The sequence below is a fragment of the Herpailurus yagouaroundi genome, unplaced genomic scaffold, assembly GCF_014898765.1.
Source record: "Herpailurus yagouaroundi ecotype Mexico unplaced genomic scaffold, PumYag 28, whole genome shotgun sequence".
In the NCBI taxonomy this organism is placed as follows: domain Eukaryota; kingdom Metazoa; phylum Chordata; class Mammalia; order Carnivora; family Felidae; genus Herpailurus; species Herpailurus yagouaroundi.
Window position 1 is genome coordinate 75,551,225 of NW_024412376.1, and position 19,633 is coordinate 75,570,857.

The 19,633-nt window shown below is 40.5% G+C and overlaps 1 protein-coding gene across 4 annotated transcripts in view; it reads left to right on the plus strand.

The window, feature by feature from the left end:
* Positions 1-4,473, plus strand: part of ELOVL6 (ELOVL fatty acid elongase 6) — a 148,861-nt gene extending 144,388 nt beyond the window's left edge. For all 4 annotated transcript variants that reach the window (XM_040476108.1, XM_040476117.1, XM_040476097.1 and 1 more), the window contains one exon: positions 1,431-4,473. In XM_040476108.1, coding sequence (XP_040332042.1) covers positions 1,431-1,855 — 425 coding nt within the window. In that variant the 3' untranslated portion in view covers positions 1,856-4,473. The remainder of the gene's footprint in view (positions 1-1,430) is intronic.
* The last annotated feature ends 15,160 nt before the right edge of the window (positions 4,474-19,633 follow it).

Below are 19,633 nucleotides of genomic sequence, written 5' to 3' on the forward strand. Positions count from 1 at the left end.
ACTGATAGCTGTCCTTTTCTGTTCTAAACACATATGAAGTGATAATGTCTAACAATTCTGTAGAGAATAGCTCCTGCTGAATGAAATGGGGCACCACCTATATTATTCCAACCATGACCATCAGAACCTTAAAAATCTTACCCAGACCTCATGTTCTTTGACTTTCCGAGTGCCAAATGTTTTAGGGCATCCATGAAGTATATAAGGGATAAGACATGGGTAAGTACTAATTCCCTTTGTGCTTAATTAGATTTCAGAATGAGACGAGGGGCCTTCTAGTTCTCGTTGTGCAAAGCAAATCAAATTCCAAAGGTCGCAAAGGATGTTGGGTTTTCCTATATCTGAGAAGAACCAGAGAGATCAGAAAGATAAAGGAGCATACATCCTGTTTTTGTCCCACATCCCAATGTCTTTTCCACTTCTTTCATAGTTGTTTATGGAATTATGTGTATTTGTGACTAAGCTTGCTCTTCATCCATTTTCACATAAGTTTTTCTACAGTATATTTTTTGGAATCCTTAAGGCTTTTCAGAGAATCATTACGTATAAATAGCATTTACCTACCTGAGCAGAATCCTAGTGTCTATCACATAAATTTCCTACCTTAGAAACAGGGGTCTTTTTCTTCAAGACAATATTGTTAATAGATCCTGGAAAGCTTTCTCAAAGTTAACTCCATAAAAATGTGTGTCATTTTTAAGTTTTTAATTCGTTCGATTCATTGATATAAAATTTTCAGATTACCATCTTCAGCAAACTGGGTAAAAGGTGACTTTTCTCTCTGTTTTTGTCTTTTCCTCACATTTTACTTTTCCAACTGCTGTATGTCGAGGCTTCACATTTTACAGGGAGCTTACAAAGATATGATTTTTAGGAGAGGAGTACCTTTTGTCATATACCAAAGAAAAATGGTTTTCCTACTCTAGAGAGGCCTAAGGACATTTTGCTGAGCACTCCAATTCTAATCTGTTTGTCTCTATTGATAAATGATCTCAGAGAAGTCACTTGACTTTTCCAGACAATATTTCCTAAAATGTATGGTCGAGTTAAAAATTGGGTAGCATGATTGCTAATGTCCCTTCTAGATCAAAAGTTATGAAGATTTTGTGTAAAACAGGTTTCCGAAAGTAACATTTATCGAGTGTTTTCCATGTGTCAAGAGGGCATGTTGGTTATCTTATTTAGTCCTCAGACATTTCCAAGCTACTGTTGGTATCCCCACCATCATCCCCATTTTACAGAAACTGGAAAATCGTGAGGATAAGTAACTTGCCCAAGCTCACAGAGCTAGTACCATTCCCGGATTCTAACGCCGTCCATGCCACGCCCAAGTGCTAGTTCAAGATGCCTACCTTCTTGTAAAAATGTGAATTACCATTATGTCATGGTCAAGGGGCTCATGTACATTTTTTGTCTTCTCTGTCTTTCAGGAGATACAATATTCATTATTCTGAGGAAGCAAAAGCTGATCTTCCTGCACTGGTACCACCACATCACTGTGCTCCTGTACTCCTGGTACTCCTACAAGGACATGGTAGCCGGGGGTGGTTGGTTTATGACCATGAACTATGGCGTGCACGCCGTGATGTACTCTTACTATGCCTTGCGAGCGGCAGGTTTCCGAGTTTCCCGGAAGTTTGCCATGTTCATCACTCTGTCCCAGATCACTCAGATGCTGATGGGCTGTGTCATTAACTACCTGGTCTTCTCCTGGATGCAGCAAGACCAGTGTCACTCTCACTTTCAGAACATCTTCTGGTCCTCACTCATGTACCTCAGCTACCTTGTGCTTTTCTGCCACTTCTTCTTTGAGGCCTACATCGGCAAGATGAGGAAAACAACGAAGGCTGAATAGTGTTGGAACTGAGGAGAAAGCCATAGCTCAGGGTCATCAAGAAAAACAATAGACAAAAGAAAATGGCACAAGGAATCACATATGGTGCAGCTACAACAAAACAAAACACATGAGCAAACACAAAACCCAAGGCAGCTTAGGGATAATTAGGTTGACGTAACCCAGTAAGTTTATGATCCTTTTTGGGTGAGGACTCACTGAGTGCACCTCCATCTCAAAGGACTGCTGCTGGAAAACCCCATTCCCCTTTCACTGTCAGTTCTAGGACAAATGAGAACAAAAGTGAGCCAGAGGCACAGAAAGAGAGAGAAGTAGAAAGTAAACAAAGGCTATTAACACTATATGAAAAAAAAAAAAAAAAAAAAACGTATTTACTAAGTGTTATAATTCTCTAAGAATGAAAGAAGTTTACTTAAAAAACCTTGCGAGCACATACACACACAATCCTTTCTAATCTTTTTTGACACTAAACTGGAGCCAATAGAATAGATAAAATGGAAGAGACACAGGGTGGGTATCTAGAACAATAATGCTTTTGCGAAAAGTAAAACCTTTTAAAGAAAGGTTAGTAGCTGTAGCCCCCAAAAGAAAAGATGTCTTAATCACCTCTCATGAAAACGGATGTAAACAATTGTATTTCAACTCAGAGAAAGACTGGTATCTTTCCCTTCATAGCACAAGCTCAGGCTAGTGGGTTTGCTAGAACCAAACGGGGCACAATACTTTTCCAAGGTTCTTCCTGGGAGGATGGAAACAACGCAGCCCAGTTCCTAAAGGGGCAGCTCCCTCGTGGAGCATTTCTGATAGTTTAACTGTAATTTCTACTCTGAAATGAGCTAGAAAGGATTATCCTTGGTTCAGTTGCCCTGGGCTTTGGAACCGAAGAGTAAATACAGAATAGAAAAGGTAAAACTCAACCAAATGATTTGAAAATGGATTCTGTACTACCTGTGAAAAGATCCAGCCGGATATCACTCTTGAGCTGGGAAAAAGGGGAAAGGACAGGAGGGAAAGTAGGGGGCCGAAGATGAATGCAACAGACTACGCATACCCCTCTCTATTTGACTTCACACACACTCATAACTTTCCAAATGAAACCCTGTTGTACAGTCCATATTTTCTATATTTTTGTGAATTTCAAAAAGAAATCTGCAGGGCTCTTCCTGATATTGGGTGAACACTGTGTTTCCTCATCCTCTGCATTTGCTCCCTAAGCAATGCAGAGGTGTGTAAAGTGCCCTCTGCTGGTCAAGTGGAGATACTTCAACAGACACTTCATGGCAAGTTTGGCTGAACAGTTGACAACAAAGGGCCCCTTAGAGACTTATCCTTCAAATTTTAAATGATATAAAATACTCGTCATATTTTTGGCCAAATCAGAAGACATTCTTCCTGCTTCAAGTCCGCTTCAGAAATTTTTTTAAAAGGGACTTTCGCTCTGGAACTCAGAAAATCAATTTATTAAGAGCCATATTGTTTAAAAAAAAAAAAAGCTAGATAATATAATATTATCTGTAATATTTCAGTCCTTTACAAGCCAAATAAATGTGTAAACATTCCTAGTATTTCAAAGAAGCAATTATGTAAAATTGTTCAATGTGATATGCTAGTATTCTAATTGGTTAAGTAGCTTCATGATTAGAAAAACTAGATGAAACGATTAGCAGCTACACTGTGTAGACTATACACGCATAACCACACGTATATGCACACAGATGTGGGGTACACTCAACTTCAAAGCCCAAATGCATAGAGACACATTTTCTGGCTAGCAGAAAAGGAAAACTGTTGTTTATCTTTCTTGCTTTATTTGAGAGTGTACAGTAAAAGGGATTTTTCAGATTATTTTTATATTATTTTAGCTTTAATTGTGCTGTCATTCATGAAACAGAGCTGCTCTGCTTCTCTGTCAGAGATGACAAGGGCTTTCTCAGCATCTTGTTTATGTGTGGAATTTAAAAGAATAAAGTTTTATCCCATTCTGTGTGAATGGCTTGAACAATGAACAAAGAATCCATGCAAACCAAGTCATGACTGATAGACCCAGGGTGGGGGTGGGGCTTTGCAGGGGAGGGAAACTGTTACATCTGTGTTAAATTATTGTGAACAGTCTATGATGTCTTGACATTGGTTCAGAGATGAGAGACAATTGACGGAGGGATGTATTGTGATATTAAGGCAAAAACAGGCATGAGCTAAAAAGGTGGGACCTGCTATAACAGCTACTAGGTTCTTAGGATGCAAATAATGTTATTTTGAGCTTTGAAAATCCATGATACTGTGCAATATGCTTTTTTTTTTTCCTTATAAAAGAAAAGGAGCAGAATAATTAAAATGAGGAAAAGGCCAAATACAGCTGACTTGAGTTTAACTGAAGGACCAGTTAGAGCTTATCTGGTTGATTTAATTTAATTATTGAATCCATTGATTTATCATTGATTCTTCAGTGCAGGTTAGAACAAGGAAATGAGCATAGACCTTAAATAGACTCTAAATGATGCTTCCAAAGCACTTTTATCTTGATACAGGTTCATACTTGTGTTCACTTGTGAGATAATTTAGAATTTTTGTTTACAGGTTGAATGTCTAATAAATAGTTTTTGAATTGGCTAAATATATCTAAAGGCTTTTCCAATGTTTATCATGGGAGGAAAAAAAAAACCTTAAAAAGAAATTCTGGTATTACAGTTTCAATACAATGTTTTTAACATCTTGGCTTGATTACTTAATTATATCGAGATAAGAGGCTGGACCACTAGCCCATGGCAAATCTGAATCCTACCAGAGAATTGACTGCCACATAGATAATCCTACTATCAGTTAACATTCCAGAAAAACTTGGGCAGGCAAGTTTTTAGAACTGCCCCTCTACGCTGCAATAGATTATCTTTCTATTGGAGATTTTCCACTGCATTCCAATCCCACCATGTTGACAACATTTCTGGGTTGAAAAACAAACACACATCCTTCGTTTCATATATAAGTGCATGCAATTTGATGCCCGAGGTCTGAGTATCAACCCGAGTCTACAAGTTTGCAGTGAAAAACATTCTAATGAAAAACACTCTGGAGGTTTTATCTGGGCCTTCTAGTTTTGCTAATGAGAAAAGAGTAAATAGTGTACTATTTAAATTCCTGCCAGGCCAAAGTACCAAATTAAAATCCTATATCGAGAGTCTTATTCCAGATAATTTACCCTCGCCCTTCTAGTCACACTCCACTATACAAACTAGGGGGGAGGGATAGATTGCTTAAGGGGGGAGAAAGGATTGATTATATTACTCACTTCCCCACCTCTACTCATGTGGTTCTGGCCTGAATCAGAAACTTCATTTGGGTAGGAGTTTTGCAGAACAGAATGGTAGAACACTTCTGGGAAAGAGATCTACAGAATTTTTTTTTTTTCTAAATCAGATGTGGTATCTTTGTGATAAAACCTGGCACATCAAAGAAACAAAGTGCCTGGAGTAAACTACACTGAGTAGAATGCTCCAGAAGTCTGGCCTCATTCCCAGACTGCAAAATTACCTGGGAGAGACAGCGTGCTCAGGTTACTCTCCTCTCTTTATTCTGATAAAACAGCCTCCCCTCAGAGACCAGGTGTCACACAACTGCCGGCTCCAGCACATCCTGAGGGCTTTTTTTTTTTGCTCTCTCTCGGAGTTGTTGGAGTGGAGAAGATCCAGTAGACTTTGATCCCAGAATCGAGTGCTTTGAGTTGTATGTGGTGGTCCATGCCTGTCTCTTTTAGACACTTGTTTCCCTGGAAAAGTTTCTGTCCCCAAGAGTGTAACTGTGTGAAAATTCCATGATGGAATCCCAGAACTTTCCAGTAGTGCAGGTTTTTTTGTTTCCACTGATATTTTGCTATCAGTTCAGGATGATAGTTCGTCCTGTGAGTCACTGTCTCCTGTAGCTTTGTTAAGTGCTCTCTGTCTCATACACAAGATCTGATTCTTTGCGCCTCAGACCCATTACCATCAAGAAGAGATTTTGCTGAGAATGCACCACAGGGTTTGGCCTGTAGTACGCACACACGGAAGTGAGAGCTAATAAAGCAGCGATACTCTCTTTGTGCCAACAATCAGTATGAAGTGTTAGGACCCAGTTTCCAACGAACCGACGGCCTTGGTCTGCTGGCACCCAATACTTGAGCAAAACAAGGTCAGTGCCATTATAGCATTTTTTTGAATGCCAGTTGTGACAGACTCCCAATTACAAACGTCCTCCAGCCACATGGTGGAACCCATAGCTAAGAACACCCGCACAGAGTATTGAAGAATATTCACAAGCCTGTTGAATCATCCCATTAACTTTCCTCATCCTCAAATACTTTAAAAATTCAGGGCTCATAGAAGGGGAGACAGTAATTCCCAGGCTTCCCTTCCTCCTGACTTACACTTAGAAAAAAGTGAAACAGAAGTTGTTCTGACAATAGAAGAGAAAGCACGCGTGCACACCCATGTGTGGGTTTGGAAAGGTCGTAATAAGGGCATTTTAATTTTATGTCGGGCAAACAAAAGTCTTGCAGTCAGATACACTTCAGTGGAAATCTAGGCCCCAAACTACATTGTAGTAAACTTCTGAAGCAACTCGTTAAATTCAAGAAACCGGTCCCATAAGTCAGGGTCAAGCCATAATTGCAACCCACTTAGGCCAGGATCGAGGGGTCCTGACTCATGTTGGTATTTAAACACTGTTAATTTCTCAACACTTGGCTCTTGAGACTTCTCTCTGGGGGCAGATATCAAGAACTCTCCAGAAGTAGCCTAACCGTGCTCCCCAGGCATGTCAGTTTCAGGCAGGTCTGTCCGGGCATGTTCAGGTAGGAGGCTGCTTGCTGCTAACTTGAAAACCGCTGAGATATGCAGCCTCTTAGGGGCCCCAGAGCACGTTCAGATAGAAGTTCACCCATAGAAGCTTCACAGAGCAAATCACAGCAATGTTGGACTTGTTATTTTCAAGTGCTTATTTCACAACAAAGAAATATTTTTTCTTGGTATATTAAAATAAAGTCATAACTTTTGATTTAAAATCAAACTATGTTTCTGGTTTCTTTGATCTCTTGCTCTGGCACTCCAAAGGGGGCATCCTGGACACTACAGCCTACTCAGAAATCTCAGGAAGGTCACTCCACACTTAACACCAATGTTCTCGTGGAACGTAGGCGAGTCACTGGGGGTCTCAAGTAGAGCTCAATAATGACGTAGTCCCCGAACAACTACAGATCCCACAGATACAACACTTCATAATTTACGTGCTTTCCAGACCTATTAGCTCACCAGAGCAGTCATGGGGCAGACGGTCGCAGTTGGATAACCCATTTTACAGACGAGGAAAATTTTCTCGTTAAATCACATGTCACAGCAGTAGAAGGAATGGAATTTTAACATCATCTTCTTAACTTCAGTTTCATTGTTGCCATTCAAATCCTTTGGAAGAAGTAGAGTATATATTAATAAAATTCCAATACCTGGCACCGAACTAGGAAGCAATTTGCCATGTCACTGGACAAAGGGTTTCAGGGCAAAATGTATGTGGGGGAGAATATTTTGAAAGCATAGCACCTCTTCCCCAGGAAAGCACAGCAGATTCATTACCTACACACCTGTGGACTATTAGCAAGGGTAGTCCTGCATCCAAGAACCTGTCATTTGGGGGATGTTTTCCACAGCCAAATTACTATGAACATGCCTCTTTTTACATCATCTCAGAATAAAGATGGAACTTTTTTTTAAATAAGAAAAAAATTTTATTTTTTAATTTTAGAGAAAGCACAAGCACAGCAGAGAGGCAGAGGGAGAGAGAGAATCTTAAGCAGGATCCATGCTCGGCGGGAGCCCTACACGGGCCTCAATCCCACGACCCTGGGATCATGGCCTGAGCCGAAATCAAGAGTCAGATGCTCAACAGACTGAGCCACCCAGGCACCCCAAGAAAGAGGGAACTTTATATTCCTTTTATAACCTATTTAACGTATGCTTTTAACTCAGGATAAAATGGGGCAGGGTGGCAGGGAACTCCATGTTACTCAAATTATTTTATTAACTTCACTCAAAAAAAAGAAAGAAAAGCAGAAGCAAACGTAGGGGGTGTTTCTCGTTTTGATAGCAGTCTCAGAAACCCAATACAAATGACTGATAAAACCAGTGATACAATGCAAGCTCCAGAAATGAATGAAGCAAGCATTAAAACATAAAGCATTTTATATCATCGTCTAGCTAACAAAAAAGCTGCACTTACATTATTTCAAAACCCAGAAACTTACTCCAGCAGACTTCCTAGAAGTGGAAACATAAGAATGGGATCCGAATACCAATATTTCAGGAACATGAGCACTCTTGGCTGTTTTTTGCTGTTTCAAAGTGAATGAAATTAATTGGAGTCAGGGAGTGCCTTAAATCAATGATCAGGACAGTTAAAATAATTAAGAGCTCCCCACTGATCGGTCTATAGCTGATTAATCTCCAGTCCTGGCAGATCTGGGGCAGGATCTCAGTTATTGCCAAACACCTTAGTCTACAGGGGGCCCTGCTGAGAAGCAATGGTGATGGCAGGATGTCCACAATGGGGGGATGGGCTGGATTACACTGAACGCGCCCCCCACCCCCCCACACACACAACTGGATAGTCACACACGTGCCCTTGCGTGTGCTGTCTGCCTCATTCCATGCTGTCCTGAAACATCATGTCACTAATAAAAGACTCCAGGCAAGATGAGAAGCTCTGGGTCAGGAAAAGATCAGATCTTACCGATGTAAAAGAGATATATCTAATTCACTATCCATTTTACACTGTCACCTTTTACATTTTCTTCTGCTTTTCATTGTTTTTCATGTACATAATAACTGAAAGAAGTAACCTCTGGTATTTCACCTTATTTATATATGCATCATAGAATATGTATTTGTGCGGAAAAGATCATACACATACACACTACGAAAACAACATTGCAACCTAAGGGTTAAACACGTGTGCCAGCCCCCTCCTGACACCCCCCCACCCCGCTGCGATCTCACTCCTGGATTCTGCTATCTTTGGTATTTTCAGGCCCCCAGGGTGAAAACCCTGTGCTACACACTGGGCTTTCATACACAGCCTCGTTTTCTATCGACTACACTAATTCCTTTCATACTAGAGGGAAAACTGCCCCCCCCCCACACACACACACACCGGGCATTGCTCTGCTATGTTTTATTTATGAAAACTCTGATGGGTGTTTCTTAAGGCAGCCAATGTCTCTCTACAAAGAGAAGGCAGTGTTCACTCTTCCTGCATCCTCCACGGCTCATAGTTCTATGTGCGTTACTATAAAATTCCAGAGCCTTTTTGCAAAACGAGCACTTTGTCTCCAAATTACAAGCAGTTCTAACTTCAACTTCGTCTCAGAGTAATCAAATCAAGGCAACATAAATAAACCTACTGAGCTTCCAAACAGACTTAGGCAGCTATGCCAACTCATTTGTTCATTTACCTGTAACGTGAATTTCCCTTGGACCCACCAGCCTGTAGAGACCAACGGTTTACCAGTTTGTAGCTCCCACTGATGCAGGACCTCTGACTTCCTGCCAAGTCCCTTGCATCTAATTCTGGAAACCACCAAGGGGAGTCTTGCAGCCTCTGTCAGGCATTTCTGTTTTGCCATCACCCCCACCTCACTTCCTTCCCTCCCTCCCTTTTCCACCAGGCCCAGCTGCTACTGCATCTCTCTGTTGGGCCCTGAAGTCTTGCTTTCTGCACAGCCAGGTTCAGCAGTTCTCAGCAGGCGACCACCGCCCACTGCTCTCCTGTGGGGCAGGATGCCTCTTTCCCCTTGGTCACATGTGCTGTGTGAGAAATCTGGCCCGGTTCGCTAGTCAGGGGCCAGGCATGCCTCCAGGAGACAAATTGGGGGAACAGCCATCCTCCTCTGCATGGGCAAAGCTTTCTCCTGGGTTGAGATCAATGGACCTAGTTTCCTTCTCCACTTATGGATAAGTACCCTCCTTGGAGAGTTCATAGCCCCAATGTAACTGGACCTTGCGGCCACTGCATTTGCTCCCCAGACTTACCCAGACACATCCACGCCTAGCAGAGGGCACAGGTAGAGGTCCTTTTCCAGAAGGCCCCATCCCGGCCCCGTTCTCCTGCGGACTCCCTAACACCTGCCACCACTATAGGTCCAGCCGTCTCCGTGACTCGCTTAAATTCAGCTGAGGCTCCCTGCCACGGCCACAAATAAATAATGAAGTGCAGAGATATTTAAAACAAATCTTTTCCCTTCCAGTAAAAATCGATTTTTGAATTAAACGGGCAAACCGCAGAAAGTCACGATAATTTCTTAGATTTGCTCTGTTTATTCCTGACTCATGGCCCATTTCCTCTGCCTCCAAGTATAAGCACAGGTTAGGGTACTCGTATTTTCTCTTCACTGCACTGTGCTTTTCTACCTTGTGAGGTTCATCTTCACAGTGATTAAATGATTAGTTATTTGTGGACTGTTTCAAGTCTCTCTTCTTCAGTAGACTACAAGCTCTGTAGGACAGGAATCCAGTTTGCCTGTTCTCCCTAGCAATGCCAGGGCGTGGTAGAGGGCTGAATGTTAGCTGAAAGGGTGAATAAATGTTGGTGTGCAGTTGTGGGTGTAACCTGTACCATTTTAGTGCTCTCACTTCTTTTTCATACTGGCTGTGTGTTTAGTGTGAATGTTTGTACATGTGTGTGTTTCCGTACATCGACAAAGTCCTTGTACTTTTTCATTGTATACTTATAAACAGGCAGAACTGTATTTGCAGCTCCTGGCTCATTTGCTTAGTTACTTAATATTTGCTCACTCTACTGAAAACGTTAAAAATCTCATGTAACGTAGGGTTTGTGATTAGCAAAACTTCTTGTCTAGGACTTCAGAACATAAGCTCTGGGATCCAACTGTCTTGCCCTGCCATCTGCTTGGCAGTAGTTATTTGGCAGGCCTGGGCCTCATTCCCCCCCATCTGGGCAATGGGTATAAAAATGGTACCTACTGCATAGAGTTATTATGAGGATTAAATGAGATAATCCCTGTAAAGTGCTAAACATAGTCCTTGGTATGAAATAATTGCTTAGTAAGTGTTAAGCTAATATTACCACTATTACTATTGCTTTCGCATGTTCTCATTTCTGGGTGGTATATACATGAGCCTCTCTTTATTCTACACCATGAGCCTTGAGAAATTTGCCTATAGAACTCCATTGTCTTATTGTTAAAACACATTCTATAAACAAAGGAAGTGTCTTTTTCAGGCTAATAGATTATTTCCATTAGGGCAAATGTAAAGTTCTTTCCAACATTTTTGTTTGTTTCTTTCGGTAGTCATTCATGATTAGCAAAGATCCTTGAGGGGAAGAAAATATCTTTCACCTAAGCACCCACAGTTTGTGCCCAAATATTATTGTAACCTGTTCTCAGAGATCATTTGTCACCAACAGGCCTACTCCTTGCATGAATATTGTAATAACAAAAAAAATCTTACAGGTGAGTTCCTGCACTCTATAGCTTAAATATCATTTTTTGGCATAATTAATTTAAAAAGTGCCAGGACTATTAATTCGACGCAAATATCTACATGTAAACATCTCAACTGAAACAGAATGGTCTTTTTGTTTTATGGATCTGATGGGTGAATCTGTCAAGAACAAGGGTCTTGTTAAGAGGTTTTCTACTAAAAGAAACTTGACTCCGGGAACATAGATAACTCCCAAATGATTATTATATTCAAAACACCGTGAAACATATAAAATTCTAAGCTGATTAAACATGTACTTGTCACTCAAAAGTAGTGAGTGAAATATTAATCACTAGAAGCATCGTTCAATGTAGACCTATTCGCTTACCTTTAAGCTCACAAATAAACCTTTCATTCGGAAATGTCTGTAGTGTGAAGAAAACTGTGAATCATCAGAAGCTGCACCTGGGCTGAGAAATCACGTTTGTTTGTCTGTCCATTCCAACTAAATTAACTGCATCTCAGAGAGTGTAGGCTACAGATTCTGCTTTAACTACCAAAATTTTATAAACTTTGTTTAATTCAGGTACGATGCCACTAAAAAGGGTTCTCCTTGTCTAGAATTTCAGTGTACTTTCTGTATTACTCTGCAATTATGTTACAGCGACAACATGTTAATTAAAGCCACATGTTTCTTTCAAAATTGCAATTCTAGTCAGTGGATTTATCCAGTGTCCAGCTGTGAAACCAGAATGAAGCCAGTATCCTCAACAAATAGAGTCTTAGAGCCTGTTTCTCCTTTTAAAAAAAAAAGAGAAGAAATAAAAGAAAAAAATCTTTTATTACATTGAGTTTGTTTATCAAGAAAGATCCTCATTACATCCAAAAAGCTATGTTAGTTCTTCCTAAAATGTCCCATATGTACATGTATATGTGCATGTTAAAAAACAATTTGAAGTTTTTCTCCATTTTGAACTGCTCCTCGGAGCTTAATTCATAGGTAGTTTTATTGCACCTAACCATTGATTAAACCTTTCATTATGAGAACTTTTAAACATACATCAAAGTAAAAAGTGTAATGAGCCCTATATTCCTACCACTTAGATTTAACATTTACTAACATTTTGTCGTATTTCCCATATTCGCTTTAAAGCAAATCCCAGGCATCGTGATATTTTATTCTTACATATTTCAAGAAGCATTGCTTTAAAAAAGAAAAAGACATTTTCTTACATAACCACGGTATTGATATTAAGACACCTAGAAAAATTAATAATTTCTTATTACCATCTAGTGGCATTTTTCAAATTTCTCTGCTTATCTCCAAAATGTCTTTCTACAGAGAGCTACTCCTCCTTTTTTCCCATGCCAAATGATTTATTAGAGAAACAGGGTCAGTGGTCTTATGAAATGTCCTACATTCTGGATTCTCTGTTAGCTTGTGGTATCATTTTTAACTTATTTCTCTGTCCCCAGTACTGCCTATAAATGAGAAATCAGATCTTTTTTTTTTCAAGTTTATTTATTTATTTTGAGAGAGAGAGGGAGAGTGAAAGCGGGGGAGGGGCAGAGAGAGAGAGAATCCCAAGGAGACTCCACGCTGTCAGCACAGAGCCTGACATGGGGCTCAAACTCACAAAACCACAAGATCATGATCTGAGCCTAAACCAAGAGTCAGTTGCTGAACTGACTGAGCCATCCAGGCACCCTGAGAAATCAGATCTTAAAGCTTCATTATATTCAGCCTAAGGTTTTAGGCAAGAACATTTTTGGAGGTACTGTGTATTTCTAAAGGAGACGCATGATGCCTGGATTCCCCACTTTTAGAGAGTCTCAGATTGCCCAGGTGGCTCAAACGGCAATCTGCCCCCACTTTATAACGTCAGTATATAATATAATGTCTATATACTGTAGGCATATACTACAGGCTCATACTTTGACATCTTTCAAATGTCTAGTTCCCTATAAATTTTTCATCTAGTCCTTTTGCCATCCATTCTGATAACATTGCTTGAATCATTTATTTTATTGGAAGTGAAAAATCAACATTTTATCATTTTGTTTCTTTTCTACATTAACTAAAATTCTTTTGCTTAATTAAAAAGCATTCTTCATCACCTCAGGCCGTTTGGGCATCCTAAAATAACGTTTATGTAGGGAACTATACAGATAGGCAGGATAAGTCCTTAATTCTTTCCTTACATGGCAGTTTTCAAAGTATCATTTTGGTGCACAAGCCACTTCCAATAGTGACAAATGAGTTTTGAAATTTTTTTTTCTCATTCACCCCCTTCTTTTTCTCATTATCTTGATGAACTAATAGAGTTTTATATATTCAATATGGTTCAACCAATTGTAGTCATTATTCTTTTTTGGCTGCTCAAGTTATCCCATTTTGGGTCAGTGGGAGCCCTTTAGAATGGCTGCTTTATCTTTTTGTCATGACCTCAGAAGTCTGATAGCTTCTTTCCTTTTGGCACAATGGGATATTCCTTTTGGTGGGGAAAATTATCAGTTTTTTCTACTCTAAAATATTCATATTTCACAGCGACTCTGAATCCAACTATCTCATCAGGTTGAAAATCAACTGATTTCAAAGACTAAAAACCCACTCCTGCTGCCCACAAAAGACATTTTAATTAGTATAATCACCAGGCACACACAAGTAAGATTATCAAAGCACTTTGGGCATTTCCTCACTGGTTCTGCAATATTCCTATTAAGTTGGAACAAGACGGTTTTATCCCCATCTAACAAGGTGAGCTGAATAGAAAGTAGAAATTTAATTGTACAGAATATGAGATGCATGTAAACCTTAAGGCATCAGTCATGTTCTCTCACTATTAACAGAAAGCTAGTCAAGGCTTTAGAGAAATTGTACAAAGCAGTCCAAAAAGTATTATGCAAATGAGACTAACTGGCAGTTATTTAATTAAATTCTAGTGAAGTCATTTAAAAGAAGCCTTTTGACCATAAATTTAAATATTTACTCCACATAAAAATAGGTAAAGATTGACCAGAGATGTAATGTGCTGTCTAGAACAAATATTCATTTATTTATTTAGTCAGTAAATATTTATGTGCCTAGACATATGACACATATGACACAGTAACATTTAGTTCTTACAGCTGTGATGTTTTAAATTAATTTCTGGAGATAGGACACACTTTCTGCAAATTTAAACCAATCATGATCAGACTAGCCCATAACCACCAAAGGTAGGATTAGAGTATCGTGATATATTTTAAAGACTTAGACATATGAGGAAGAAATTGGCCTAATTTTCCAAGATATCAAATCCTCTGAGGTCCCCAGCACTTGGCAATTGATAGTCCTTTGTTTTTGACTGTGGTTGGGTTAGAATTTCAAGCCATAAATCTGCTTTGTTCTCATTTTGGTTGCCAACTTGTCATTATCACCAGCCCAACCAGCCCCAGCCACCTCATTGTCAGGCATCCTTTGTATCAAAGGGTAAGCTTGAGCCAAATGTATTCTTCCTCAGAGGACTCTCCGTGGCTGAATGGCCCAGGAGATTTCGAACAGGGGGATTTTCCATTAGATTTTACCTCTTTGTCAGCAAACGCCTTGTCACCAGGGCTGTTACTTTTCACTGTTATTTTTCAAGTGTTGTCTGATGGCTCGCTTCAGTTTACAGGGCACCATTGTGGAAAGAGCTCTGTTCTGGGAAGTGAACATTCTAGGCTGCCTATAAGCCCCTCTCTGAACTATTGCGTGTGATTTTGCACAAGCCACTGACCTTCTGTGACCCTCAGTTTCCTCAAAGCCAGATGATCTGTGAGGGTAATGATGACTCCAACTTTTTTCCCCAACTAAAATTAGATATGTCTCTCTAAAATCCTCCTAGAAATCCAAATCGACCAAGGGAAACAAGCTCAAGGTTAGATGCAGGCTACTTTCTTCATTTATGTCACAGTGCTTTTGGTTTTTTCAGCTGGTACAAACTTAAAATTAAGTGAAGAATTTAGGAAAACTAAACGGTATTTGAGGACTTAGAAACCATCATCAAGAACTTGACTTTGATGGGGGGGTGGGGGGGGGTTGCCTGGGTGGCTCAGGTGGTTAAGTATCTGACTCTTGGTTTCAGCTCAGGTCATGATCTCCCGATTCATGACTTGGAGCCTTGAGTCTGTCTCTGTGCTGACAGTGCAGAGCCTGCTTGGAATTCTCTCTCTCTCCCTCTCTCTCTGCCCTTCCTCTGCTTATGCTCGCTTGCTCTCTAAATAAATAAATAAACAAACAAACAACTTAAAAAAAAAACTTAAAAAAAAAAGAACTTGAAAACTTAAAAAAACTTAAAAAAAAAGAACTTGACTTTTTTGAGGCACCTGGCTGGCTCAGGAGTTGGCTCACCCAACTCCTGATTTCAGTTCTGGTCATGATCCCAGGGTCATGGGATCGAGCCCTGTGTCAGGCTCCATGCTGAGTGTGTAGCCTGCTTAGGATTCTCTCTCTCTCTTTCTCTCTCTCTCTCTCCCTCTGTTCCCCCCACCCCATTTGTGCTCTCTCTCTTTTTTTCTTAATTTTTTTTTTATTGTTTATTATTTTTGAGAGAGAGAGAGAAACTGCGAGCAAGCAGGGAAAGGGCAGAGAGAGAGGCAGACACAGAATCAGAAGCAGGCTCCAGGCTCTGAGCGATCAGGCCAGAGCCCAATGTGGGGCTCAAACTCACAGACCACGAGATCATGACCTGAGCTGTAGTCAGCCACCCAACTGACTGAGCCACCCACGCACCCCTCGTGTTCTCTCTCTTTAAAAAGATTTTTTTAAACAAAGAATAAAAAGAACATGACATTTTCAAAAAAATAGGCTGCCATATAGAATTGACGAAATTCATCAGAAAATAATCCAATTCCTCCCTTCACTGTATTGCAGGGATGCAGCCTTGCTTCAAAGTAACTTGAATGTTTTAAGTCTCTAGGTTCCTTCTTTTAGTTGTGGTTATACCCTTGGAGGTTGTATATATAGCAAAATAGTAAAGAGCATGTGCTCCAGAGTCAAACTATCTAGGTTTAAATTTTGCTCTATCAATAACTGGCTGTGTAACCATGGGCAAGTTACTTACCCTCTCTTTGCCTGAATTTCTTTATGAAATGTGGGTAGTAATAGTATCTCCCTCATAAATATGTACAATAAAGCTCCTAGATAGTGTCTGGTGCACCTGAGTCCTAAATCTAGGTAGTATGCAGTAAACCAAGCCACCAGTCCTAACCAAAAAAGAGAATTTTGATTTCTTTCAACATACCATCATCATCCTTCATCACCTCCCTCCAAAAGCTCACAAGTCACTACATTGTTTTACAGATCATACAACACCTGCAGGGACAGCTAAATTTTCAAGGCAGTTCAGTAGGGAAACCATAACCTCCAAATATTTCTAGAACACTTTCTTTAATACCTATCCAGTTGCAAATCCATCAAACCCATGCTGGGCCATTATTGCTCTCCTGAGATCTACTCAACAATTCTGTCTCCTGGCAAAGAAAGCAATCCACCTCTTAGGCATTTTTTTTTTTCCTGAAAGGTCGTATCTACTTGTAGTCTTAGAAATGTCTGTGAATACTGAAATGTGTAAGTTTTTCCCTTTTAACAAGATACCTCAGCCCACCACTCCTACACCACAGATCTCAGCAGCTTTCACTTTCTTTTTTTTTAATTTTTTTTTTTAACGTTTGCTTATTTTTGAGACCGAGAGAGACAGAGCATGAACGGGGGAGGGGCAGAGAGAGAGGGAGACACAGAATCGGAAACAGGCTCCAGGCTCTGAGCTGTCAGCACAGAGCCTGTCGCGGGGCTCAAACTCACGACCGCGAGATCGTGACCTGAGCTGAAGTCAGACGCTCAACCGACTGAGCCACCCAGGCGCCCCTACAGCTTTCACTTTCAATATTCATAGCCAATAACCTGCACAAAGATCGATCAAGCACTTCCTCTCCCTATGATTGCTGCAATGGTCATATTTTCCCAAGAAAACTTTATAAATAGGTTTCACGAAATGCAAAATTTCCCCCAAATTCCTTCACGTATGCTGAATGTGGGAAGAAAATTAGGGTTACTGTTAGAACAGTACTTTTTTCTTTTCTGCTGTGAGAACTGGCCGGAGTAGTTTGAAACTATAAGAGCATGCCTGAGGATTATTTGCTTGTATGTTACAAAGAGATTCACACTTGTAGTTCAGTAGATCACTCTGGAAGCTTCCCAGCAGCTTTCAGAAAAACCATTTTTCAGGTGCTTACATGAAAGGATTGAGACAAAATGGGTTTTTTACACAAAATGTTAATTAATTCTTGTTCACATATTAAAGCATGTATTTTTGTGACTATATAATGTGATACTGTATTCTTTTTTAGCTAGTTGTAAGCAGGAGACAGTGGATTAATTCACCAACTTGGAAATCTTTGCTTGGATTACAGCTGACCAAAAAGAAAAATAAAAGGGGGGGGGGGGGGTAGGGGCATTTTTTTCTCAAAAACCAATAGTCAGATATTCTTAGGAAAATAGTGGGGGGGGGGAATGTGTAAGGAGGCCTTGTGGGAAATCACTGCAATGATCCTTTTAACACTCTATTTAATAAATTGGCTTGCTTTTCCTCTTCAAATTAAAAGGCCTTTCCACTTAGGCAGCGTTTAACATTAAGGAAAACATAACCTTTGTAGAAGGAAAAAAGGTGGCATCATGTCACAACCATTAAAGGGAACTTTTTTCTAGTTGGAAAACCACCAGCTGCTCCTCCATAATATTATCCACCATGATAATGACAATGATGGCTACAGTGGAGGTTACTGGTGCCCGCCTCTCTTTACCACCTGGAGCATGCACAACCCCTCCCCCCGCCCCCAGCTGCTGTGTGTGTTGGCTGTGTTATATAAAAACACCAAAGAAAACAACTTCAATGTTACAAACACTTCATAAAGTGGAGAGTCTCCATTCGGAGAGCTGCAAAATGGCCCAGAAAGCAGGAAGCTCTTATGAAAATTAATAAAGGGCAACTTCACTACCATGGAGTCAGGAGGTTCAGTAGGGAGAGCTCTGATGCTTGTCATCGATTGCAGGCCCAAGAGGAAGAGCAGGATCTTGCACATAGGTACTATCCCTATCTGGAATACTTCACTATCCCAGGGGAAGGAAGGAAGGCTTCCTCCTCCCACCCCACCCCACCCCAGCAACAGCCCAGCCAATGCCTTGATTCCAACTCAGCCAATGAAAAGCCATGGTACTTTCAGCTCCCAGTTTACTCCAATGGGCTTTTTTAAATTTATAATAGCCTTCCCAATGTCCCACTTTTCCTTTGTAAAAGAAAAAAAAAAAGTGTTTCTCTCCTTTGTTCTCCAGAGTTGCCTATGGTTTTGCTGTCACTTGCTTGTCCTGGATTGCAGTTCTCTGCCATTCCCGAATGAACCCATCTTTTGCTGGGAAAATAACCAGTAGTTTTATTTTTAAGGTTCACATTAGTTAGTGGCCTGTTCAGGGATCCAGAGAAGATCCCCACATAACTCAGGCTGGTGAGCAAACAGGTGCCAGTGCCCACACAACTGATTGGGTTCGCTGCTTTCTCACCAAACCTGGGGTTTGAGGTTGAGTTTTTTCCTGGATTTCCAGTTCCACGCTTTGTGTCTGAGCTCTCTGGGCTGTATTCAGGATCTGTTTTAAGGCTCTGGTTTTTGTTTTTATCTCTGAGAGATACCCATTTAACCTTCAGTTTGAATCCTGTTTGGAAGCAGGCTCTTGCTACTGAATCTGTGATAGCCTTGGGTCTCACCCCTTTGGACCCAGACTGTTTTTGTTTGAACTGTGCCAGTCTGAGCTGTGCTGGCTTTTGGTCTGACTCCCTTTTGGGGCGGGGCTGTTTCTGTCAGAACTGTGCTAGTGGGAAATGTGGAGGCCTTCAGTCTGACTCCTTTTGGGAGTCAGACTGTTCCAGTAAGACCTGTGCCTATTTGTACTGGATCAGTCTTTGGTCTGAGTCCTGCTAGGATTGGACTGTTCCTCCTGCAGCTGTGCTGGCCTTTGGTCTGGTTCCTTCTAAAACTGGACCATTCCTGAAAAACATCTAAGAAATGGGATCCCAGTCATTAAATGTTTTGAGGGTGCCCCCCTACTGGGTCTCTGGCCAGTTTTATGTTCAAATACTGTGGCCCCTCCACATGCACATTTAAAATTAAGTGGACCGACTTAACCAAAAGTAATTTAGAGTTTCAATGGCCATTATGGGGAACTTTTGATCTCCGCGAACTTGTTTCACTCAAAATTAAATTAGAAATCCATAGTTCCTTAAAAGAAAAAGAAAGGAATACC